We start from the raw sequence: 19,557 nt of genomic DNA, 5'->3' as shown, positions 1-19,557 counted from the left end.
AAGCGGCAGGCCCAGACCATGTGTCCCCATCCTGCCTCAAAGTCTGCGCGGACCAGCTTGCTCCAATCTTCACTCAGATCTTCAATAGATCTCTGGAACTGTGCAAAGTTCCATCCTGTTTCAAACGCTCCACCATCATTCCAGTCCCCAAGAAACCTGCAACCTCAGGTCTAAATGACTACAGGCCTGTCACTTTGACATCTGTGGTCATGAAGTCATTTGAACATCTCGTGCTGGACCACCTCAAGAGTGTCACAGGTCCCCTGCTGGACCACCTGCAGTTTGCCTACCAAGCGAACAGGTCTGCGGATGATGCAGTCAACATGGGACTGCACTTCATCCTAGAACACCTCGACAGTGCAGGGACCTACGCGAGGATCCTGTAAGTCATTTGAACATCTCGTGCTGGACCACCTCAAGAGTGTCACAGGTCCCCTGCTGGACCACCTGCAGTTTGCCTACCAAGCGAACAGGTCTGCGGATGATGCAGTCAACATGGGACTGCACTTCATCCTAGAACACCTCGACAGTGCAGGGACCTACGCGAGGATCCTGTAAGTCATTTGAACATCTCGTGCTGGACCACCTCAAGAGTGTCACAGGTCCCCTGCTGGACCACCTGCAGTTTGCCTACCAAGCGAACAGGTCTGCGGATGATGCAGTCAACATGGGACTGCACTTCATCCTAGAACACCTCGACAGTGCAGGGACCTACGCGAGGATCCTGTTCGTGGACTTCAGCTCAGCGTTCAACACCATCATCCCTGAACTCCTTTCATCCAAGCTTCTCCAGCTCAACGTCTCACCTGCCATCTGCCAGTGGATTTACAGCTTTCTGACGGGCAGTGAAAACATGAAGAGCAGGAAATGGCAGACCTACCAGTCAAGGGTCAGAAACGCTCAAAATCTTTTAATCCATTTTCCTCCGCTGAGCCGAGGTCCGGTCGCGGTGCCAGCAGTTTAAGCAGGAAACCCCAGACTTCCCTCTCCCCAGCCACTTCGTCCCCCTCTTCTGGGGAGATCCCAAGGCGTTCCCAGGGCAGCCGAGAGACATAGTCTCTCCAGCGTGTCCTGGGTCATCCCAGGGGCCTCCTCATGGTGGGACGTGTCCGGAACAGCTCACCAGGGAGGCGTCCAGGAGGCATCCTAACCAGATGGCAGAGCCACCTTATCTGGCTCCCCTCGATGCAGAGGAGCAGTGGCTGAACTCTGAACCCCTCCTGGATGACCAAGCTTCTCTATCTCTAAGAGAGACCCCGGACACCCTGTGGAGGAAACTCATTTCGGTCACTTCTATCCACGATGTTGTTCTTTGGGTCACGACCCACAGCTCGTGACAATAGCTGAGGCTGGGAACATAGATTGACCAGTAAATCGAGAGCTCAGCTTCTTCTTCATCACGACAGACTGATACAAAGTCTGCATCACTGCAAACGCTGCACCGTTTGATTGACACTGCCTGTCAATCTCCTGCTCAATTCTTCCCCTCATTTGTGAACAAGACCCCAAGATACTTGAACTCCTCCACTTGCGGCTGGATCTCATCCCCGACCAGGAGAGGGCACCCCACCGTACTGTCGGTATTGCGTCATTAAAATGTCTTAAAGCCTGCCAAATTTGAATGAACCCCCCCACCATGGATGTACTTGAAAGTATTTGGGCTTTGTGACTGTTTTTAAATATCACTATTATTGTTTCGTCTTTATTTGTATTTATTGTATGAACGTGTTATGCACTGTATCATTTCTGCTGCCTCTTGGTTGTGAAAGAGAGATTTTATCCCTCAATAAGCTTTTACCTGGTTAAATAAAGGATGAAATATACAGTGGGTACGGAAAGTATTCCCCGTAAATTTTTCACTCTTTGTTATATTCCAGCCCATGCATCAGTCCATTTTCTGAGCCGCTTATCCTCACAAGGGTCACGGGAGTGCCGGAGCCTATCCCAGCTGTCATCGGGCAGGAGGCGGGGTACACCCTCAACTGGTTGCCAGCCAATCGCAGGGCACATATATAAACAAACAACCATTCGCACTCACACTCACACCTACGGGCAATTTAGAGTCTTCAATTAACCTGCCATGCATGTTTCTGGGATGTGGGAGGAAACCGGAGTGCCCGGAGAAAACCCACGCAGGCACGTGGAGAACATGCAAACTCCACACAGGCGGGGCGGGGCCGGGATTGAACCCAGCCATTTGCTCAAATCATGAACAAATCATTTTTTTCCTCATTAATGTACAGTCAGCACCCCATATTGACAGAAAAAAAACTTAATTATTGAAATTTTTGCAGATTTATTAAAAAAGAAAAACTGAAATATCGCACAGCCGTAAGTATTCAGACCCTTTGCTCAGTATTTAGTTGAAGCACCCTTTTGAGATAATACAGTCATGAGTCTTTACGGGGGTGATGCAACAATTGTTTTCACACAATGGATTTGGGGATCCTCTGCCATTCCTCCTTGCAGATCCTCTCCGGTTCTGTCAGGTTGGATGGTGAACGTTGGTGGACAGCCATTTACAGGTCTCTCCAGAAATGCTCAATTGAGTTTAAGTCAGGGCTCCGGCTGGGCCATTCAAGAACAGTCACGGAGTTGTTCTGAAGCCACTCCGTTATTTTAGCTGTGTGCTTCGGGTCATTGTCTTGTTGGAAGGTGAACCTTCGGCCCAGTCTGAGGTCCTGAGCCCTCTGGAGAAAGTTTTCACTGTCCCTGTAATTGGCCGCATTCATCTTACCCTCGATTGCAAGCAGTCTCCCTGTCCCTGCAGCCTAAAAACACCCCCACAGCATGTTGCTGCCACCACCATGCTTCACCGTTGGGACTGTATTGGACAGGTGAGGAGCAGTGCCTGGTTTGCTCCACACACACCGCTTAGAATTAAGGCCAAAAAGTTCCATCTTGGTCTCATCAGACCAGAAAATCTTATTTGTCACCATCTTGGAGTCCTTCAGGTGTTTTTTAGCAAACTCCATGCGGGCTTTCATGTGTCTTGCACTGAGGAGAGGCTTCCGTCGGGCCACTCTGTCATAAAGCCCCGACTGGTGGAAGGCTGCAGTGATGGTTGACTTTCTCGAACTTTCTCCCATCTCATGATTCTCATTTGCTCTGACATGCACTGTGAGCTGTAAGGTCCTATACAGACATGGGTGTGGCTTTCCTAATCCAGTCCAATCAGTATCATCAAACACAGCTGGACTCCAATGAAGGTGTAGAACCATCTCAAGGATGATCCGAAGAAATGGACAGCGCCCGACTGTCAATATACGAGTGTCACAGCAAAGGGTCTGAATACTTCTGGCTGTGTGATATTTCAGTTTTTCTTTCTTAATAAATCTGCAAACATGTCAACAATTCTGTTTTTTTTCTGTCAATATGCTGTGTGTACATTGAGGAAAAAAAATAACTTCAATGATTTTAGCAAAGGGCGCCACGGTGGAAGACTGGTTAGCACATCTGCCTCACAGTTCTGAGGACCGGGGTTCAATCCCCGGCCCCGCCTCTGTGGAGTTTCCATTTTCTCCCCGTGCCCGCGTGGCTTTTCTCCGGGCACTCCGGTTTCCTCCCAGACCCCAAAAACATGCATGCTAGGTTGATTGAAGACTCTAAATTGCCCTTACGTGTGAATGTGTGCGCGAATGGTCGCTTGTTTATATGTGCCCTGCGATTGGCCGGCGACCGGTTCAGGGTGTACCCCGCCTCTCGCCCGAAGGTAGCCGGGGTAGGCTCCAGCACGTCCGCGACCCTTGTGAGGATAAAGCGGTACAAACGATGGATGGATGGATGGATGGATTTTAGCAAATGGCTGCAATATAACAAATAGTGAAAAATTGAAGGGGGTCTGAATACTTTCCGTAGCCACTGTAAAATAAGGATTGCCCTTGAGCCGCACAGACATACAGTACATAAGGCGGGTCTTAAACCGTGAACTTACGGAGCCCGAAATAATATGCTTCATGGGTCCCTGCTCATTTTCATGCGTCACAGATGCGGAACGCACATCAAATGAGATCCCTGGTGTAGGTATTGACTTTTTTTTTTTCTTTCAGCGATTGTGCTACTGGAAAGTCTTAAGCTCGGGTGTATGCACACACGCTCTTGTGCATGTTACAGATTTATCGTCGTTGCTGGTTGGTTTTCAAGAAGCCGTCCAGTAAAGGGCCTCGTCGACTGGAGAAATACCCTGATGAGAAGTCTGTCCACATCAGAGCCTGTCGTAAGGTGAGTGAGTGACAGATATAGAAAGGTCTAGAAAAAGCAATCAGAGCCTGTCGTAAGGTGACAAGGTGTCGTAAGGTGTCGTAAGGTGACAAGCAATCAGAGCCTGTCGTAAGGTGAGTGAGTGACAGATATAGAAAGGTCTAGAAAAAGCAATGGCCTCACAAGCACAGAGAGACAGATTTCGATTTTTTAAAAGTAAATGTATGAGACATCATTTTTAGTACATCTCTATATATATATCATTTTTTTGTTTGTTTTCATTCTTTCATCTTCCGTTCCACTTCTCCTCACTCGGGTCGCGGACACGCCGGAGCCGATCCCAGCTATCTCCGGGCGAGAGGCGGGGTACATCTTGAACCGGTCGCCAGCCAATCGCAGGGCACATGCAAACATCAACCATTCACACTCACATTCGTACCTACGGGCAATTTCCGAGTCTTCAATGAACCAACCGTGCATGTTTTTGGCATGTGGGAGGAAACCGGAGAAAAGCCACGCAGGCACGGGGGAGAACATACAAACTTCACACAAGCGGGGTCGGGATTTGAACCCCGGTCCCCAGAACACGGCAGATGTGCTAACCAGTCGACCACCGTGCCGCACATACATATATATATATATATATATATATATATTTATACAGTGGGTAGGCAAACTTTTCAGACACCCTTCCATTTTTCACTCTTTGTTATATTGCAGCCATTTGTTAAAATCATTGAAGTTCCATTTTTTTCCTCATTAATGTACACATTAATTGATTTATTAAAAAAGAAAAACTGAAATATCATACAGCCATAAGTATTCAGACCCCTTGCTGTGACACTCATATATTTAACTCGGGTGCTGAGAATATTTTTGAAGGTACTCTGTACACGAGTATGTCAAGTCATTCAAATCGACACCTTGCTCCAGCTTGTGATCGGATCGGTGATCAGCTATTGGTTTTTTTTCAACTGGCTGATTGGCCCCCAAAATCCTGATCATGTGAAGCCTCGTTGTAATATGTTTATGTCATGTCTTATTATAGATCTATTTCTCGAGAAAATGCAGTGAAAAGTGAGAACCTGATCAGCCATGCAACAGGTGTCTGCAAAAGGTTGGTGTGCCACTTCTCACGCAGCTCGGAGAGTGGCACTCGAGCAAGCCCAGAAGCGCCTCAACCTTCCTAACTGAGTGTCAAAGTCAATGGGGGTCTCGGCTGCTCAGGATTGACAGGGTTCCGGAGCTGCAGAAAGCTTCTGTCGCGGGACAGAAGTACTTGGCACCTAATTCTTGGATGTCAAGATCTGGACGTACTGGAGTCAGTCGGCAAGGCTCTCGGACCACCGCTTGAATGTACAGAAGCTCTCTCAGGCGAGAATGATGTTCGTGTCTCACACATCGAGCCAGTATTCAGCCTGTTTAACACAAACGGCCGATATAGCTGCAGACAGCATCGTAACATAAAAAAAGCGAAATAAAAGCAAATATAGAAACTTTACAATGTGATATTGGTACATGTTACATAGTACATTATACCACATGGTGAATAAAAGGTCAATGAAAGATTATTTTTTTGGGATTATGATTAATTGCATGATTTCAATAGTTAACTCATGATTAATCACCAATTAATTGCACATTTTTACATTTTTACATTCTAAAGTTACATAAAATGATATATTTCAAGTTTTTGACTATTTTGACTTAAAAAAATTTCGCCGAAAGACGACCGATTTGCACGTATGCTTTATGAACCTCGATTTGTGCACTGATGCGCAGCCGTGATGGAACGGGAAAGGGCCATCTCCAAACTGTTCCCACAAAGTTGGAAATGTCCAAAGTATGGGCCCCTGAGCTCCAGTGAAATGAACTCTGGATGCTTCAGCGTAACAAGAGATTTTGGACATTCAAACAGTTTGGGGATTACGCCTTCCTGTTCCAACATGTCTGTGCACGGGTCCATGAAGACATGGATCAGAGAATTTGTTATGAATGGACTTGACAGGCATGAACAGAGTCCCGCCCTCAAATTGACACAGCACCTTTGGGTTGTACATTGAGCAAGGACTTCTCTTCCGGCATCCGTGTATGACCTCACAAATATGCTCCTGAAAGAATGGCCAAAATTCCTATAAACTCACTCCTCCTCTCAAACCAACACGCCACCTTCAGTTCAATTCTTGGCCCAGTATGTGTCAAGACAAGACCTCATCACTTTAGAACTGCACCAATTCGACGATAGCCTGAGAATTACCGCGCATGACGGTCCTCATTCGCCACTGCTGCTGCTGAAGTTCAACTCACAGCAAATGAAGAACTGGACCTCATGACTAAGTGGCTTGGAAAAGAGATGGCGAACACGTGAGACGTGTACGTTCTGTGTATATATAAACAACAAAGACTGAGTGAATGCTATTCGTCCCCTTAACTCATCGAAAAATGACTGTTTTCAAAGTTTGAACCGATTTCCTCGGATTATAGCCAAGGATAACTTGAAATTACGTGAATTTGGAGATTAGGTTATGGAAATCCAAGGAACCAATGAAGATGGTAAATGGACTGCACTTATATAGTGCTTTATCTACACCATCACAGTGCCCAAAGCGCTTTACAAGGCCTCACATTCTCACACACACACATTCATACACTAATGGATGACTGCTGCCATGCAAGGCGCTGCCAGGCCCACTACTGAGAGCAAGTTAGGGTTCAGTGTCTTGCCCAAGGACACTTCGACATGAGGACAGTTGTAGCCGGGATTCTAACCAGTTACCCTTCGGTCACTCTATCGACTGAGCCACGGCTGCCAAGATGGCTACCTCATCGGCCTGACATACTTGGACACGTCTCGGGGGAATAGGACCAATTATGGATAGGCTTGTTCAATACCCCAGTACAAGTCCGCCCAAAAAAAGCGCACGAAAATCACTCCACCAGCCCCTCTCCCATTGGTTGGAGGACCGCGACAACACTGTCAAAATAGAGCTGCTTTCTATTCGCCACAAAGCGTCAGACGCCCTCTACGTTGCCCCCCTGCGCCACGACACTGCCAAACGCACTGCCGCCCCCTCAGCAAGTGCACAATGGGGGGCAGGGACAGGACGACCGGTTGCGGCCAAGTACAGGGTTATCCTGAACGAAAACCTTCTCCAGAGTGCTCAGGACCTCAGACTGGGCCGAAGGTTCACCTTCCACAACACAATTACCCTAAGCACACAGCTAAAATAACGAAGGAGTGGCTTGAGAATTTTCAACAATTCCATTTTTTTCTGTCAATGTGGGGTGCTGCAATAAAATCAACTTCAATGAGTTTAGCAAATGGCTGCAAGATAACAAAGAGTGAACATTCGAAGGGCGTCTGATGACTTTCCGTACCCACCGGATGTGGTCATTTCTGTTTTAATCCTTTTCTTCCTCGGTTCATGATTAAGTCGATTTGTATTTAGCCTCCATACTGTTTCCCATTTTCTATTGTTTCCATTGTATTTTCTATTGTTTTCATCATGAAACATATTTCCGCTATAAAGCTATTTAGGTCCTTCGCACACTAGCGAGTTAGCAAACGTAAGAAATGGTTAACTTTTCCCTAAAAACGTCCCAGTTGTTTGCATTTACGGAGCCATAGCCGTTCCGCCAGCGGCTTGCTGCGTTGTTACCACAACAATGACATTTTTTTTCCATATCCGTTGTATTAATGGAACAATAACACACCCTGTTCTTCCTCTGACTGGCGAGCACCAAGACAGGACTCATACATTTAGCGCATCATGATTTGCTGAAGCACAAAAAAAAGGACACCGCTGCCAAATGTTTAGGGAGCACCAAACAGCATGCGCGGTAGCCCATGACACCACCTCTGACGGTGGGGAAGACTCCCTTTTTCTGCCGGCTGATGTCAATCACCCGGAAACCATGGCAATGTAAACCATGCGGAAGCACGCACCAGGCTAAATCCGTATGCTGCTACAATGACATTGTACCAGAGTGATAGTTAGTCCACCGTTTTACCTCGCTTTCTGGACACCTCAACTCTTATTTTCTTTTGAATTGTTGTAGTTAGTCCGTCAATCACTGCATCGGCTCCCGTCCTCCTTTCTCGCCGCCGGGTCATTGCGACTCAGTTCTCGCTGTCCCTCGTTCCGAAGCCGGTGCGGTTTTGCGCCTTTGCGTTGCCCGTGCTCGTCTCACCTCTTCCCGGGCCCTCTGTCGTGTAGCCCCTCGCTCTCGGGCCCAGTGTTGCCTCTTTGGCATTCTTGTGTGTTTTCCCTCCATCCTCCCAGTGTATTGTCATTTTGGCGAATGGGGTCTGGAACCGGATTTCAATCTTTTTTTTTTTTTGGATACTCACGTATGCTTTACATTTTTAAAAGACTTCAGTCCCATAATCATGACCAAATCAAACTTGTTTGTTTCCTATCTATCATCTCTTCTTTGCCACACACTTTTTTGTAGAATAACTTCTTCGGTGTCGAATCGTAGAAAGTTGCCGACGGTTGTTCTGGGTATCGCCTCTGGGCCGGGCTTTTTTCATGAGTGCTCGATGGTCAGCGCTGGATATGGAGCTCCATACCTTCCGGTAGTTTGAGTGCGTTCGTGAGCAGCTGCTCCACATATTTAGTCTTTTTCAGCAAAGCCTTAAATAGAGCGGCGGTGAGACCTTGATTCCAGGTCTACGACTTAATTGAGTCAAATTCATGATTGCTTGGAAGTTTTCACACCCAAAATGAAAAACTCACCATTCCTATCTATCCATCCATCCATCCATCCATTTTCTGAGCCGCTTCTCCTGGAGCCTCTCCCAGCCGTCATCGGGCAGGAGGCGGGGTACACCCTGAACCGGTTGCCAGCCAATCGCAGGGCACATACAAACAAACAAACCATTCGCACCCACAGTCACACCTACAGGGAATTTCGAGTTGTCAATGAACCTAGCATGCATGTTCTTGGGATGTGAGAGGAAAACGGAGTGCCCGGAGGAAAAGCCACGCAAGGCACGGGGAGAACATGGCGGGGCCGGGGATTGAACCCCGGTCCTCAGAACTGTGAGGCAGACGCTCTAACCAGTCGTCCGCCCTGCCGCCCTTTCCTATCTCTACAAACATGAGAAAATAGAAATACAGAAAAATGACCAATCACCTCTACCAAACACTCAGTGCTCTTTCCGTTTACTCACTCGCTAATGCTGAGAGAAATTGGAGATCGAGAGAGAGAAAAGGAGAGTGAAAGCGAGTGAGAGGGACAGAGACTCCCATTTCATGAATATTATCTCCTCCTTTCTTTTGTTGTCTAGGTGACAGAAATGAGCAACGTTAAGACTGTCACAAGGCTGCCTCGGGATAGCAAGCGACAAGCGGTGGCCATTGTATTTACTGACGACACCTCACGTATGTTTACTTGTGAATCAGGTAATGATAACGCAAATACATTAAGATTCATACATCTATGATGATGCCATGGGTAATAAAAGGTTCCAATTTTGTTCATTGATGGCCCTTTGTTGAACAATACACCAAGAAAGACATTTGGGGACATTGACTCAAATGTGAATGGGTCCAGTGGACAACATTCTGAAATGAATTGCATGCAAATTTGTTTAGTCGTCAAATTGAAGCGCTTGAGAACTGGTCAAGCGCAATCTTGAAAGCTACAAAGCTATGAAGGCCTTTTCGCATCGCACTTGCTCAATGTGAAAGCATCGCGCATCACAGAGACCATGGCGCCCCGCTCCGTCCGCTCTGCCCATATTTGGAAACACGGGCGTAGCAGCCTACCGGGAAGTAACGGGAAATGTTTTCCCGCTGGAGAAGCAGACCACACCTCTGCAACTTTGGCAAGATGCATCTTTCTTTTTTGGAAAACAAAGCGCTGGCATTGCTCATTTTAAGCTGCAGGAAAAAAAGGAAATGGGTGCACCCCATAGAATCGGAAGCAGTAATGGCTCGGCACAACCTCCGAGAGTTTAGCCTCGTTCAATTCCCCAGTACAAGTCCGCCCAAAAAAAGCGCACGGAAATCACTCCACCCATTGGAGAACCAGTCTGGCGTTACCGCGACAACACTTCTTTCTATTCGCCACAAAGCGTCAGACGCCCTCTACGTTGCCCGCCTGCGCCACGACACTGCCAAACGCACTGCCGCGCCCTCAGCAAGTACATCAGGAACGGAAGTCGAGTGCGTCAATCGCATTGGCAAGTGCGGTGTGAAAAGGCCTTTCCACTGAAACGACTTGGTCGTTGTGATCCAACTCATCCAGTTTTTCCCCAACCTTGATTGAGCCAAGGCACCTATTTTACATGCGAAGAAAATCTCACGGCCGCAAACATGTAGTAAATGTACCAAAAATGTACTTGCCATGTGGAGGAAGAATATCTTTCATTGGCCAATTTCCTGCGGCACACCAGATGGTCTCGAACCGCAAACAAATGTGCCACAGCACGTTGTGAATTACGCATTCGATCCACCCAGATGTACGTTTTAAGAAATCCCTATTTCTATTTTTGCCGGTTGTTTTCCACAGAACTGGAGGCAGAAGACTGGTTCAAGATGCTGTCAATGGAGTGTCTGGGAGCAAGTGTCAGTGACATCAGGATGGGAGAACCAGACCTCCTGGCAGCTGGAATGCAATGTGAACACACAGGTCGAATTACCAAATACACACTGACACGCACCTCTAAGAGCGTTATTTTAACCAACAACTATTGATGCCATACAACGTTGATGTTTTGACTTCAAACTCAAATATATTTCAGATGCAATGAGCTAGTTAGCATAGCAGGGTAATTTTTACATCACAGCACAAGAAAGCATGCTTGGTTACCGTGTTACTTATGTATAATCTGCAACATCTTTATCTACAGGATCTATCCGTCTGTTTTATCTGCCAATTCAGAATGCTATAATCCGTCAGTTCTGTCACCCCAATTTAGTTTTACAGCAAAGCCATGGCTTCGATGTTACGTAGGCCCCGTCTCCCCACCTCCTGTGGGTGAATCTACAACAACCTGTGGGGTAAATAAAATGGGCGGAGACAAACTGTCAATAGTTCACTATCCGAAGTCGATATACAGTGGGGGCGAAAAATATTGAGTCAGCCACCAATTGTGCGAGTTCTCCCACTTCAAAAGATGAGAGGCCTGCCTGTCATTTTCATCATACGTATACCTCGTGGGGCAGTACCTCTCATCGGCTGTTCAAGTGAACAAACAATCACAATCGCTCCTATGTCCACATATCTCACCGCTCAATGTGAGGTGGATGATCACAAGGTTGTCATATGACACTTGACAGCAGGATAGTGGACGACGTTTGTGCCGGTTCTCCACCCAGCTGGCATGTCAGTGTCCAACACGCAAGCCATACTCTGCCACCTCTATCCCGATCCCGATCGTGCTTTTCGTGTCACGTCTCCAGACCTCAGCTGTATGTCGCTGCCGATTACTGTCCATAGTCAAGTCAAGTTTATTTGTAGATCTCTTTGTCGCAAAGGAGTCTTAAAGGGCTTCACGGGCCCACAGTTGGCAATGATTGCCGACATCCCCCTATCAGGCAAGGAAAAACTAAAAACTAAATCTTGAGAAGGGACCGCAGATGGGGAAGATCCCCCTTCCAGGATGAAGAGGCTGCAATGGATGTCGAGTGGGCAACATTTACCACATAGTCTGGTGCTGCATAATGTTCACTACGATGGCAAGACGTATACGATGTTCATAAAGATGGCGTAAGAGTACATTTAAAGAGAAAAAGGCGCTGTAGGGTAGATGACTTCGGTGGTTCTGCCTTAGGACCCGGCCCGGTCGTTCGGAGCAGAATCCTCTATAGATGCAGTAATCCTACGCTATATCGCGGTTCTTGCTTGGCGGTCCCACAATATTGCAGATTTGTAGGAATTATTTTGGATACTGTTTGTACAATATTGTTGTTATCATTATGTGTGTTTCGGCCTGTCAGGATAGCAAATTTTTTAGGAAGATATATTTTCCCAAAAACTATCACGACAAATGATATCGTTGATTTTTGATTTCTTTTTTTAATGCCACTGAATTAATATTAGAGCATAATAATTCAAGTACATCCTTTTTGAGAACAATTCACTTTTAATTCTAATTCTAAGAATAATGAACAATGTCAATGTTCCCAAAAAGTACACTTTTACAAATACCGGCACAGGCAATATAGTGCCAATCACGTTTTTAGTTGATTAAGAACAAGTGTCAAGTAGCAACATTAATGACAACGCAAGTATGTCAAAGCTAACTCTTTTGATTCAACGTTTTAAGACTGCAGCCTTGCTTTGTCGACATGTTCAATAGCTAACCCTCTTACAATAATAAGGCGATACTGTATACAATGTGAGCATACGTGCACCATATTAACGTCTGTATTTGCATTGTTGGGCAAAGGGTTTCATAATTGCAAGCTGACAGGAGATGTGCCCAGCTGAAGAAATTGTGTTTCAAATGGATTTGGTCACTTTGAGGTTTTAAATTGTGCTGTCTTTGTTGTGACTTCATACAAATTCGACATACCAGCTCGTTGGACTTCAGAAAAGGCTGCTTCTTGTACGCTAGCACCCCCCGTTCATGCAAACGCACACTGACACGCACAGGACCAATCAGACGGAGGGTCCCCGCTCTTCACGATCTCTGATTGGTTTAGAGACCACTATGAAACCCATCGTGTGTCTGCTTTGAAGTCGCGGAAATGTTTGTTCTTACTCCAATGACTCGGCAGCTGGACACACCCGATGTCCCCCTCTTTCTGTTTCATTTGCCTCTTGGTCTCGTCTATCCCCGGTCTTCCTGTACGCCGGTCCGCCCTTGCTTCCCACCTCTCCCACGGAATTAGTTAACAACACCGTTTTATATGAACATCAAAAGCCAAACATCTCTCTCAAGTCATTGCAGAAAGCAAAATCACTCAGTGCCATTGAAGAACCAAATTTTATTGATTATTTCCTGTCAAATCAACTGCAGTATTTACGCAAATGGAGTCAAAAGGAAAAGCATAACTCTTGTGTCATGTATGGAGGGGAGCTGGACTCAAGAGCAGGCGGAGGCAGATAGATTATGATGAACGGTTTATTAGGAAAGGTAATAGAGGTGGTCCGAGGTGGGTTGGCAGGCAGGGGTGAGGACAGGCGGCTGGCTTGGCGGCAGGAATGACGTGGATCAGGAACACGGGGGAAACCTTGAGAACGAGGAGAGACACAGGACTCAAAAAGGGATTGAGGAATAGTGTGGCTTACGTGAGGCAGGTGGGCCGTGGTACCGCTTGAAGAAGCTGCAATACTTTGGCGAGGATTTCCGGGAACAGGCAGGCTTATATGCACGTGGTGACGAGGGATGATTGGTGAGAGGTGCGTACCTTGAGGAAGGTTCTGAAAGAGAGATCCAACCTGATCACACCGAGAGCAACATCTTCATTTCCATGTCCTTCTGATGAGCTCATTTCTAATCCTATCTAACCTGGTCACTCCGAGAGCGAAGGTCAACATCTTCATTTCCGCCACCTCCAGCTCTGCTTCCTGTTTTCTCTTCAGTGCCACTGTCTCTAATCCGTGCATCATGGCTGGCCTCACCACTGTTTTATAAACTTTGCCCTTCATCCTAGCAGAGACTCTTCTGTCGCATAACACACCTGACACCTTCCTCCACCCGTTCCAACCTGCTTGGACCCGTTTCTTCACTTCCTGACCACACTCACCATTGCTCTGGACGGTTGACCCCAAGTATTTCAAGTCCTCCACCCTTGCTATCTCTTCTCCCTGTAGCCTCACTCTTCCCCCACCACCCCTCTCATTCATGCACATATATTCTGTTTTACTTCGGCTAATCTTCATTCCTCTGCTTTCCATTGCATGCCTCCATCTTTCTAATTGTTCCTCCATCTGCTCCCTGTTTTCACTGCAGATCACAATGTCATCTGCAAACATCATGGTCCACAGAGATTCCATTCTAACCGCATCTGTCAGCCTATCCGTCACCACTGCAAACAGGAAGGGGCTCAGGGCTGATCCCTGATGCAGTCCCACCTCCACCTTAAATTGGGCACTCTGTCATAGGCTCTCTCTAGATCCACAAAGACACAATGTAGCTCCTTCTGACCTTCACTGTACTTTTCCATCAACATGCTCAAGGCAAATAATGCATATGTGGTACTCTTTGTAGGCATGAAACCATACTGTTGCTCGCAAATACTTCTGTCCTGAGTCTAGCCTCCACTACTCTTTCCCATAACTTCATTGTGTGGCTCATCAACATTATTTCTCTATAGTTCCCACAGCTCTGCACATCACCTTTGTTCTTAAAAATGGGCACCAGCACACTTTTCCTTCATTCCTCAGGCATCTTCTCACCGACCAGAATTCTGTTGAACAAGCTGGTCAAAACCTCCACAGTCACCTCTCCTAAATGCTTCCATACCTCCACAGGAATGTCATCAGGACCAACTGCCTTTCCATTTTTCATCCTCTTTAGTGTCTTTCTAACTTCACCCTTACTAATCATTGCTACTTCCTGTTCCACCACACTTGCGTTTTCTACTCTTTCTTCTCTCTTATTTTCCTCATTCGTCAGCTCCTCTAAGTATTCTTACCATCTATCCAGCACACGACTGGCACCAGTCAACATATTTCCATCTCTATCCTGAATCACCCTAACCTGCTGCCCATCCTTCCCATATCTATCCCTCTGTCTGGCCAACCTGTATAGATCCTTTTCTCCTTCTTTAGTGTCCAACCTGGCATACATGTCATCATATGCCTCTTGTTTGGCCTTTGCCACCTCTACCTATGCACTACGTCGCATCTCCACGTATTGCTTTCTCCTCTCAGTGTCCCACTTCTTCTTAGCTAACCTCTTTCCTTGTATGATTTCCTGTACTGTGAGGTTCAACCACCAAGTCTCCTTCTCTCCTTTCCTGCCAGAAGATAAACCAAGTACTCTCCTCCCTGTCTCTCTTATCACCTTGGCTGCAGTGGTCCAGTCTTCTGGAAGCTCCTCCTGTCCACCGAGAGTCTCTCTAACCTCTTCCGAAAATGCCGAAAAACACTCTTCCTTTCTCAGTTTCCACCACAGGGTTCGCTGCTCTGCCTTTGTCTTCTTACTCTTCCTCCCCACCCTCAGTCATCGTACACACCACCATCCTATGCTGTCTAGCCACATTCTCCCCTACCTTACAGTCAGTAACCTCCTTTAGATGACATCGTCTGTGACATCCTCTTAACACCTTGGCTGCAGTGCTCCAGTCTTCTGGAAGCTCCTCCTGTCCACCGAGAGTCTCTCTAACCTCTTCCCGAAAAGCCGCACAACGCTCGTCCTGTCTCAGCTTTCACCACATGGTTCTCTGCTCTGCCTTTGTCTTCCTAATCTTCCTCCCCACCACCAGAGGAAGATGGTGATCTTGCACATCACCATCCTATGCTGTCTAGCCACACTCTCCACTACCACTACCTTACAGTTGGTAACCTCCTCAGATGCAATGAACTAGTTAGCATAGCAGCTAACAGTAGTTGAATTTACACCGGCGGCCTGCAGGTTAACGGTGCCGGGGGAGGGCATTGTTAAGCCGGGCCATGACCGATCCGGTATGGAATTCTTTAATGAATGTTCATATTTCTTCAATTTAGCGCCCACTATTTGGGATCTTAGTAAATCAGGCCCTTAGCAAGGAGAATTGTCCTCTTCATATCGATGTTATGGACCAAATTCTGCTCACGTTCGTGGGCCAAAAGCACTCCGTAGGGCCAGCAAACTCAGCGCAAGGCCGAATCAGAGAATCATGACGCTGCCATCAGCCTAAAATGAACAAATAAGTAAACTCATTACAAATGCTTGAAATTTGGGAAGTAAGTCAGGTGGTCAATTCACCTATTTCTCTCCTTTACCACTTACAAGGTTCATGTCTTTGCTTGGCCTCTCCCTAGAGCGTTTGAATGTATTCCTGCTACCCTGCCCCCACATGGACATCTATGGAGAGTGTCTGATGCAGATCACCCATGAGAACATTTACCTCTGGGACATTCACAATCCCCGTACCAAATTGATCACCTGGCCGCTCTGCTCCTTGCGACGCTATGGGCGTGATGCTACTCGTTTCACCTTTGAAACAGGAAGGTAAGACTTGATGCATACAGTACAGTACTGATCACATCAGTTTTTCATTGGAACCTTTGGGATGGAACAACTGGTATGGTACATAGAAAGAATAGTATTTCATTCATGTTTACAAAGTGTGGCAAGGCATTAGTTCCCAGATTATTTACTTTTCAAACAGATTTTTTGTTTTCAACTCAAACACGAGCTTCACCTCATCTTTGCACTAATCACCTCACTTGTGACCCTTTTCTGCATCAGATTTCATTATACACTTAACACCATCTACTATTCCTACTACTACTACTACAGTCTAAACATACATATGTTAGTTGCATAATGATTCATTCATTATATGGATGTATTGTTCTATATTCCTATGATCCAACTGAATTGATCTGTGCTCGGCAAGTTAGCCTTCCAGACGTTAACTATAGTGAGTTAAAACCATTTTAAAAACGTAATCAATTGATAGTTTCGACACCAGGAAATAACGCATTGAATTTAAGCAAGGCAGGCTTCATATGGAGGTGTGTAATGTGTGTGTAGGTGTGTGTAGTGTGTGTGTGTGTGTGTGTGGTTTTTTGTACTCACTTTTATTGAGGTTTGAGAAGTTGAGAAATGATCATGAAGGATGCTCGTGTGTGACTCGTGGTAACTCGCCGAACCCTTTCAAGATAGTTAGCTTAGCTCAGCTCGCTGGCCGCTAACCACAACAGCAGAGTCTGAGGGGAACCTCGGGCGAACGGAGAAGGAAGCCAAGGAGAACCAGTGAGAACGTGAACGACTGGACGCTGTTGCAGGTTCACGTTTGTGTTACAAATTTATTCAGCTCTCTATTTGTTATTAATCATATTCCTAGAAGATTTTCCTTGTGAAAACCTCACAGTGCTTCATTTCTCGCAATTAGTATTTGACTGTTTAGAACAGGGATTCTCAAAGTTTGAGCGGAGACCTTTTTCCAAGGACACCCTCATAATTCTAACACCGATTTTCGTGGAAAAAAACTGGCCCAACAAGTAAAATCATAGCTCAAATAATAGAAATAACAATAAGTTGCTGCTTTCCCCTTTGTTTTAAATCAATAGCAAAGCAATGCAATCAATCAACTTTTATTAAGCAAACTCTTTATATTTAATGACCATAATTATTGATCCATCCATCCATTTTCTGAGCCGCTTCTCCTCACGAGGGTCGCGGGCTGCTGGAACCCATCCCGGCTATCTTCGGGCGGGAGGCGGGGTACACCCTGAACCGGTGGCCAGCCAATCGCAGGGCACATAGAAAAAAACAACCATTCGCCCTCACAGTCACACCTACGGGCAATTTAGAGTCTTCAATCAACCTAGCGTGCATGTTTTTGAGATGTGGGAGGAAAGCGGAGTGCCCGGAGAAAAGCCACGCAGGCACGGGGAGAAGATGCAAACTCCACACAGGCGGGGCCTGGATTTGAACCCCGGCCCCCAGAACTGCGAGGCAGATTTGTAACCAGTCGCATAATTATTTAATTAATTATAATATATAATTATAGAAATGTGTGTGTATGTGTGTGTGTATATCCATCCATCCATTTTCTGAGCCGCTCATCCACACAAGGGTCGCAGGAGTGCTGGAGCCTATCCCAGCTGTCATCGGGCAGGAGGCGGGGTACACCCTGAACCGGTTGCCGGCCAATCGCAGGGCACATAGGAACAAACAACCATTCGCACGCACAGTCACACCTACGGGCAATTTAGAGTCTCCAATGAATGCATGTTTTGGGGATGTGGGAGGAAAGCGGAGTGCCCGGAGAAAAGCCACGCAGGCACGGGGAGAACATGCAAACTCCACACAGGCGGGCCCGGGGATTGAACCCTGGTCCTCAGAACTGTGAGGCAGACGCTCTAACCAGTCGTGTGTGTGTGTGTAAAAAAATAAATTAATTTATTTTTGTATTTATTTTTTCGCGGGGGCAGTAGCTTTAGCAGGAAAGCCCAGACTTCCCTTTCCCCAGCCACTTCCTCCAGCTTTTCCGAGGGGATCCCGATGCGTTCCCAGGCAAGCCGAGAGACATAGTCTCTCCAGCATGTCCTGGATTGTCCCCAGGGTCTCCTCCCGGTGGGACGTGCCCGGAACACCTCACCAGGGAGGTGTCCAGGAGGCATCCTAAACAGATGCCCGAGCCATCTCATCTGGCTCCTCTCAATGCGGAGGCGCAGCGGCTCTACTCTGATGTGCTTGCGTCTGCAGTGATGCGGATTTAGTTTCGGTCCGTTTTGGTGACGAAGGAGCTGAGCCAAAAGTTGAAGCTCTCCATTTACCGGTCGATCTACGTTCCTACCCTCACCTACGGTCACGAGCTGTGGGTCGTGACCGAAAGAACATGATCCTGGATACAAGCGGCCGAAATGAGTTTCCTCCACAGGGTGAGAAACTCGGTCATCCGGGAGGGGCTCTGAGGAGAGCCGCTGCTCCTCCGCATTGAGAGGAGCCAGATGAGGTGGCTCGGGCATCTGTTTAGGATGCCTCCTGGACGCCTCCCTGGTGAGGTGTTCCGGGCACGTCCCACCGGGAGGAGACCCCGGGAACGCCCCGGGACACGCTGGAGAGACTACGTCTCTCGGCTTGCCTGGGAACACCTCGGGATCCCCTCGGAAGAGCTGGAGGAAGTGGGTGTGGAGAGGGAAGTCTGGGCTTCCCTGCTGGAGCTACTGCCTCCGTGACCCAACCTCGGATAAGCGGAAGACAATGGATGGATGGATGGATAATGTAGTTGTAAAAAAAATCACGCTAAACATTGCTCTTTACTTGATCGTGTTCCTGTCCATATTGTTACAAGTGTGCGCATTCGCTATTCTTCGGGCTAAGGATTTAATTTAATCCTGACTGTGGCTTGTGTCTTAAACCGTGACTTTCCGGTCATTTTCTTTGTATTCCCAAGCAACTTGGTGACCATTAGCAAATGTACGAGTTGCGATTCCTCAGTAAAGTTTCTCTTTCTGCTGAGGAGAAGTGCCCAATTGACCTGTGAATGTGAATCATTGCTGCCAGATTAAAATCCTATAGCTCATAAAGCTAACTGTAGCAGAGATGTGCAGGAAGTAACTGGACTCCACTGACCTGAAAGATCTGTGATGCACTGAATCCGCAATAAGTGAACCACGATATAGTGAAGGATGATTGTATTTGTTGCAGCACTCCTCAATTGATTATCAGTTTGCACCTGTATCAATCAGTATACTTGGAATCTCAGCTATAGCCTTTTCAAAAAGGAGAACAATCAT

At 46.9% G+C, this 19,557-nt stretch overlaps 1 protein-coding gene across 1 annotated transcript in view; it reads left to right on the top strand.

The window, feature by feature from the left end:
• Nucleotides 1-19,557, top strand: part of dok4 (docking protein 4) — a 28,676-nt gene that overhangs the window by 5,076 nt on the left and 4,043 nt on the right. Inside the window, exons 2-5 of the mRNA XM_061766313.1 lie at nt 4,114-4,221; nt 9,494-9,608; nt 10,720-10,839; nt 16,126-16,315. Of these exons, the coding sequence (XP_061622297.1) occupies nt 4,114-4,221; nt 9,494-9,608; nt 10,720-10,839; nt 16,126-16,315 (533 nt within the window). The remainder of the gene's footprint in view (nt 1-4,113; nt 4,222-9,493; nt 9,609-10,719; nt 10,840-16,125; nt 16,316-19,557) is intronic.

Source organism: Phyllopteryx taeniolatus, chromosome 2, assembly GCF_024500385.1.
Source record: "Phyllopteryx taeniolatus isolate TA_2022b chromosome 2, UOR_Ptae_1.2, whole genome shotgun sequence".
NCBI lineage: Eukaryota > Metazoa > Chordata > Actinopteri > Syngnathiformes > Syngnathidae > Phyllopteryx > Phyllopteryx taeniolatus.
This window is presented reverse-complemented; position numbering and strand designations above follow the sequence as displayed.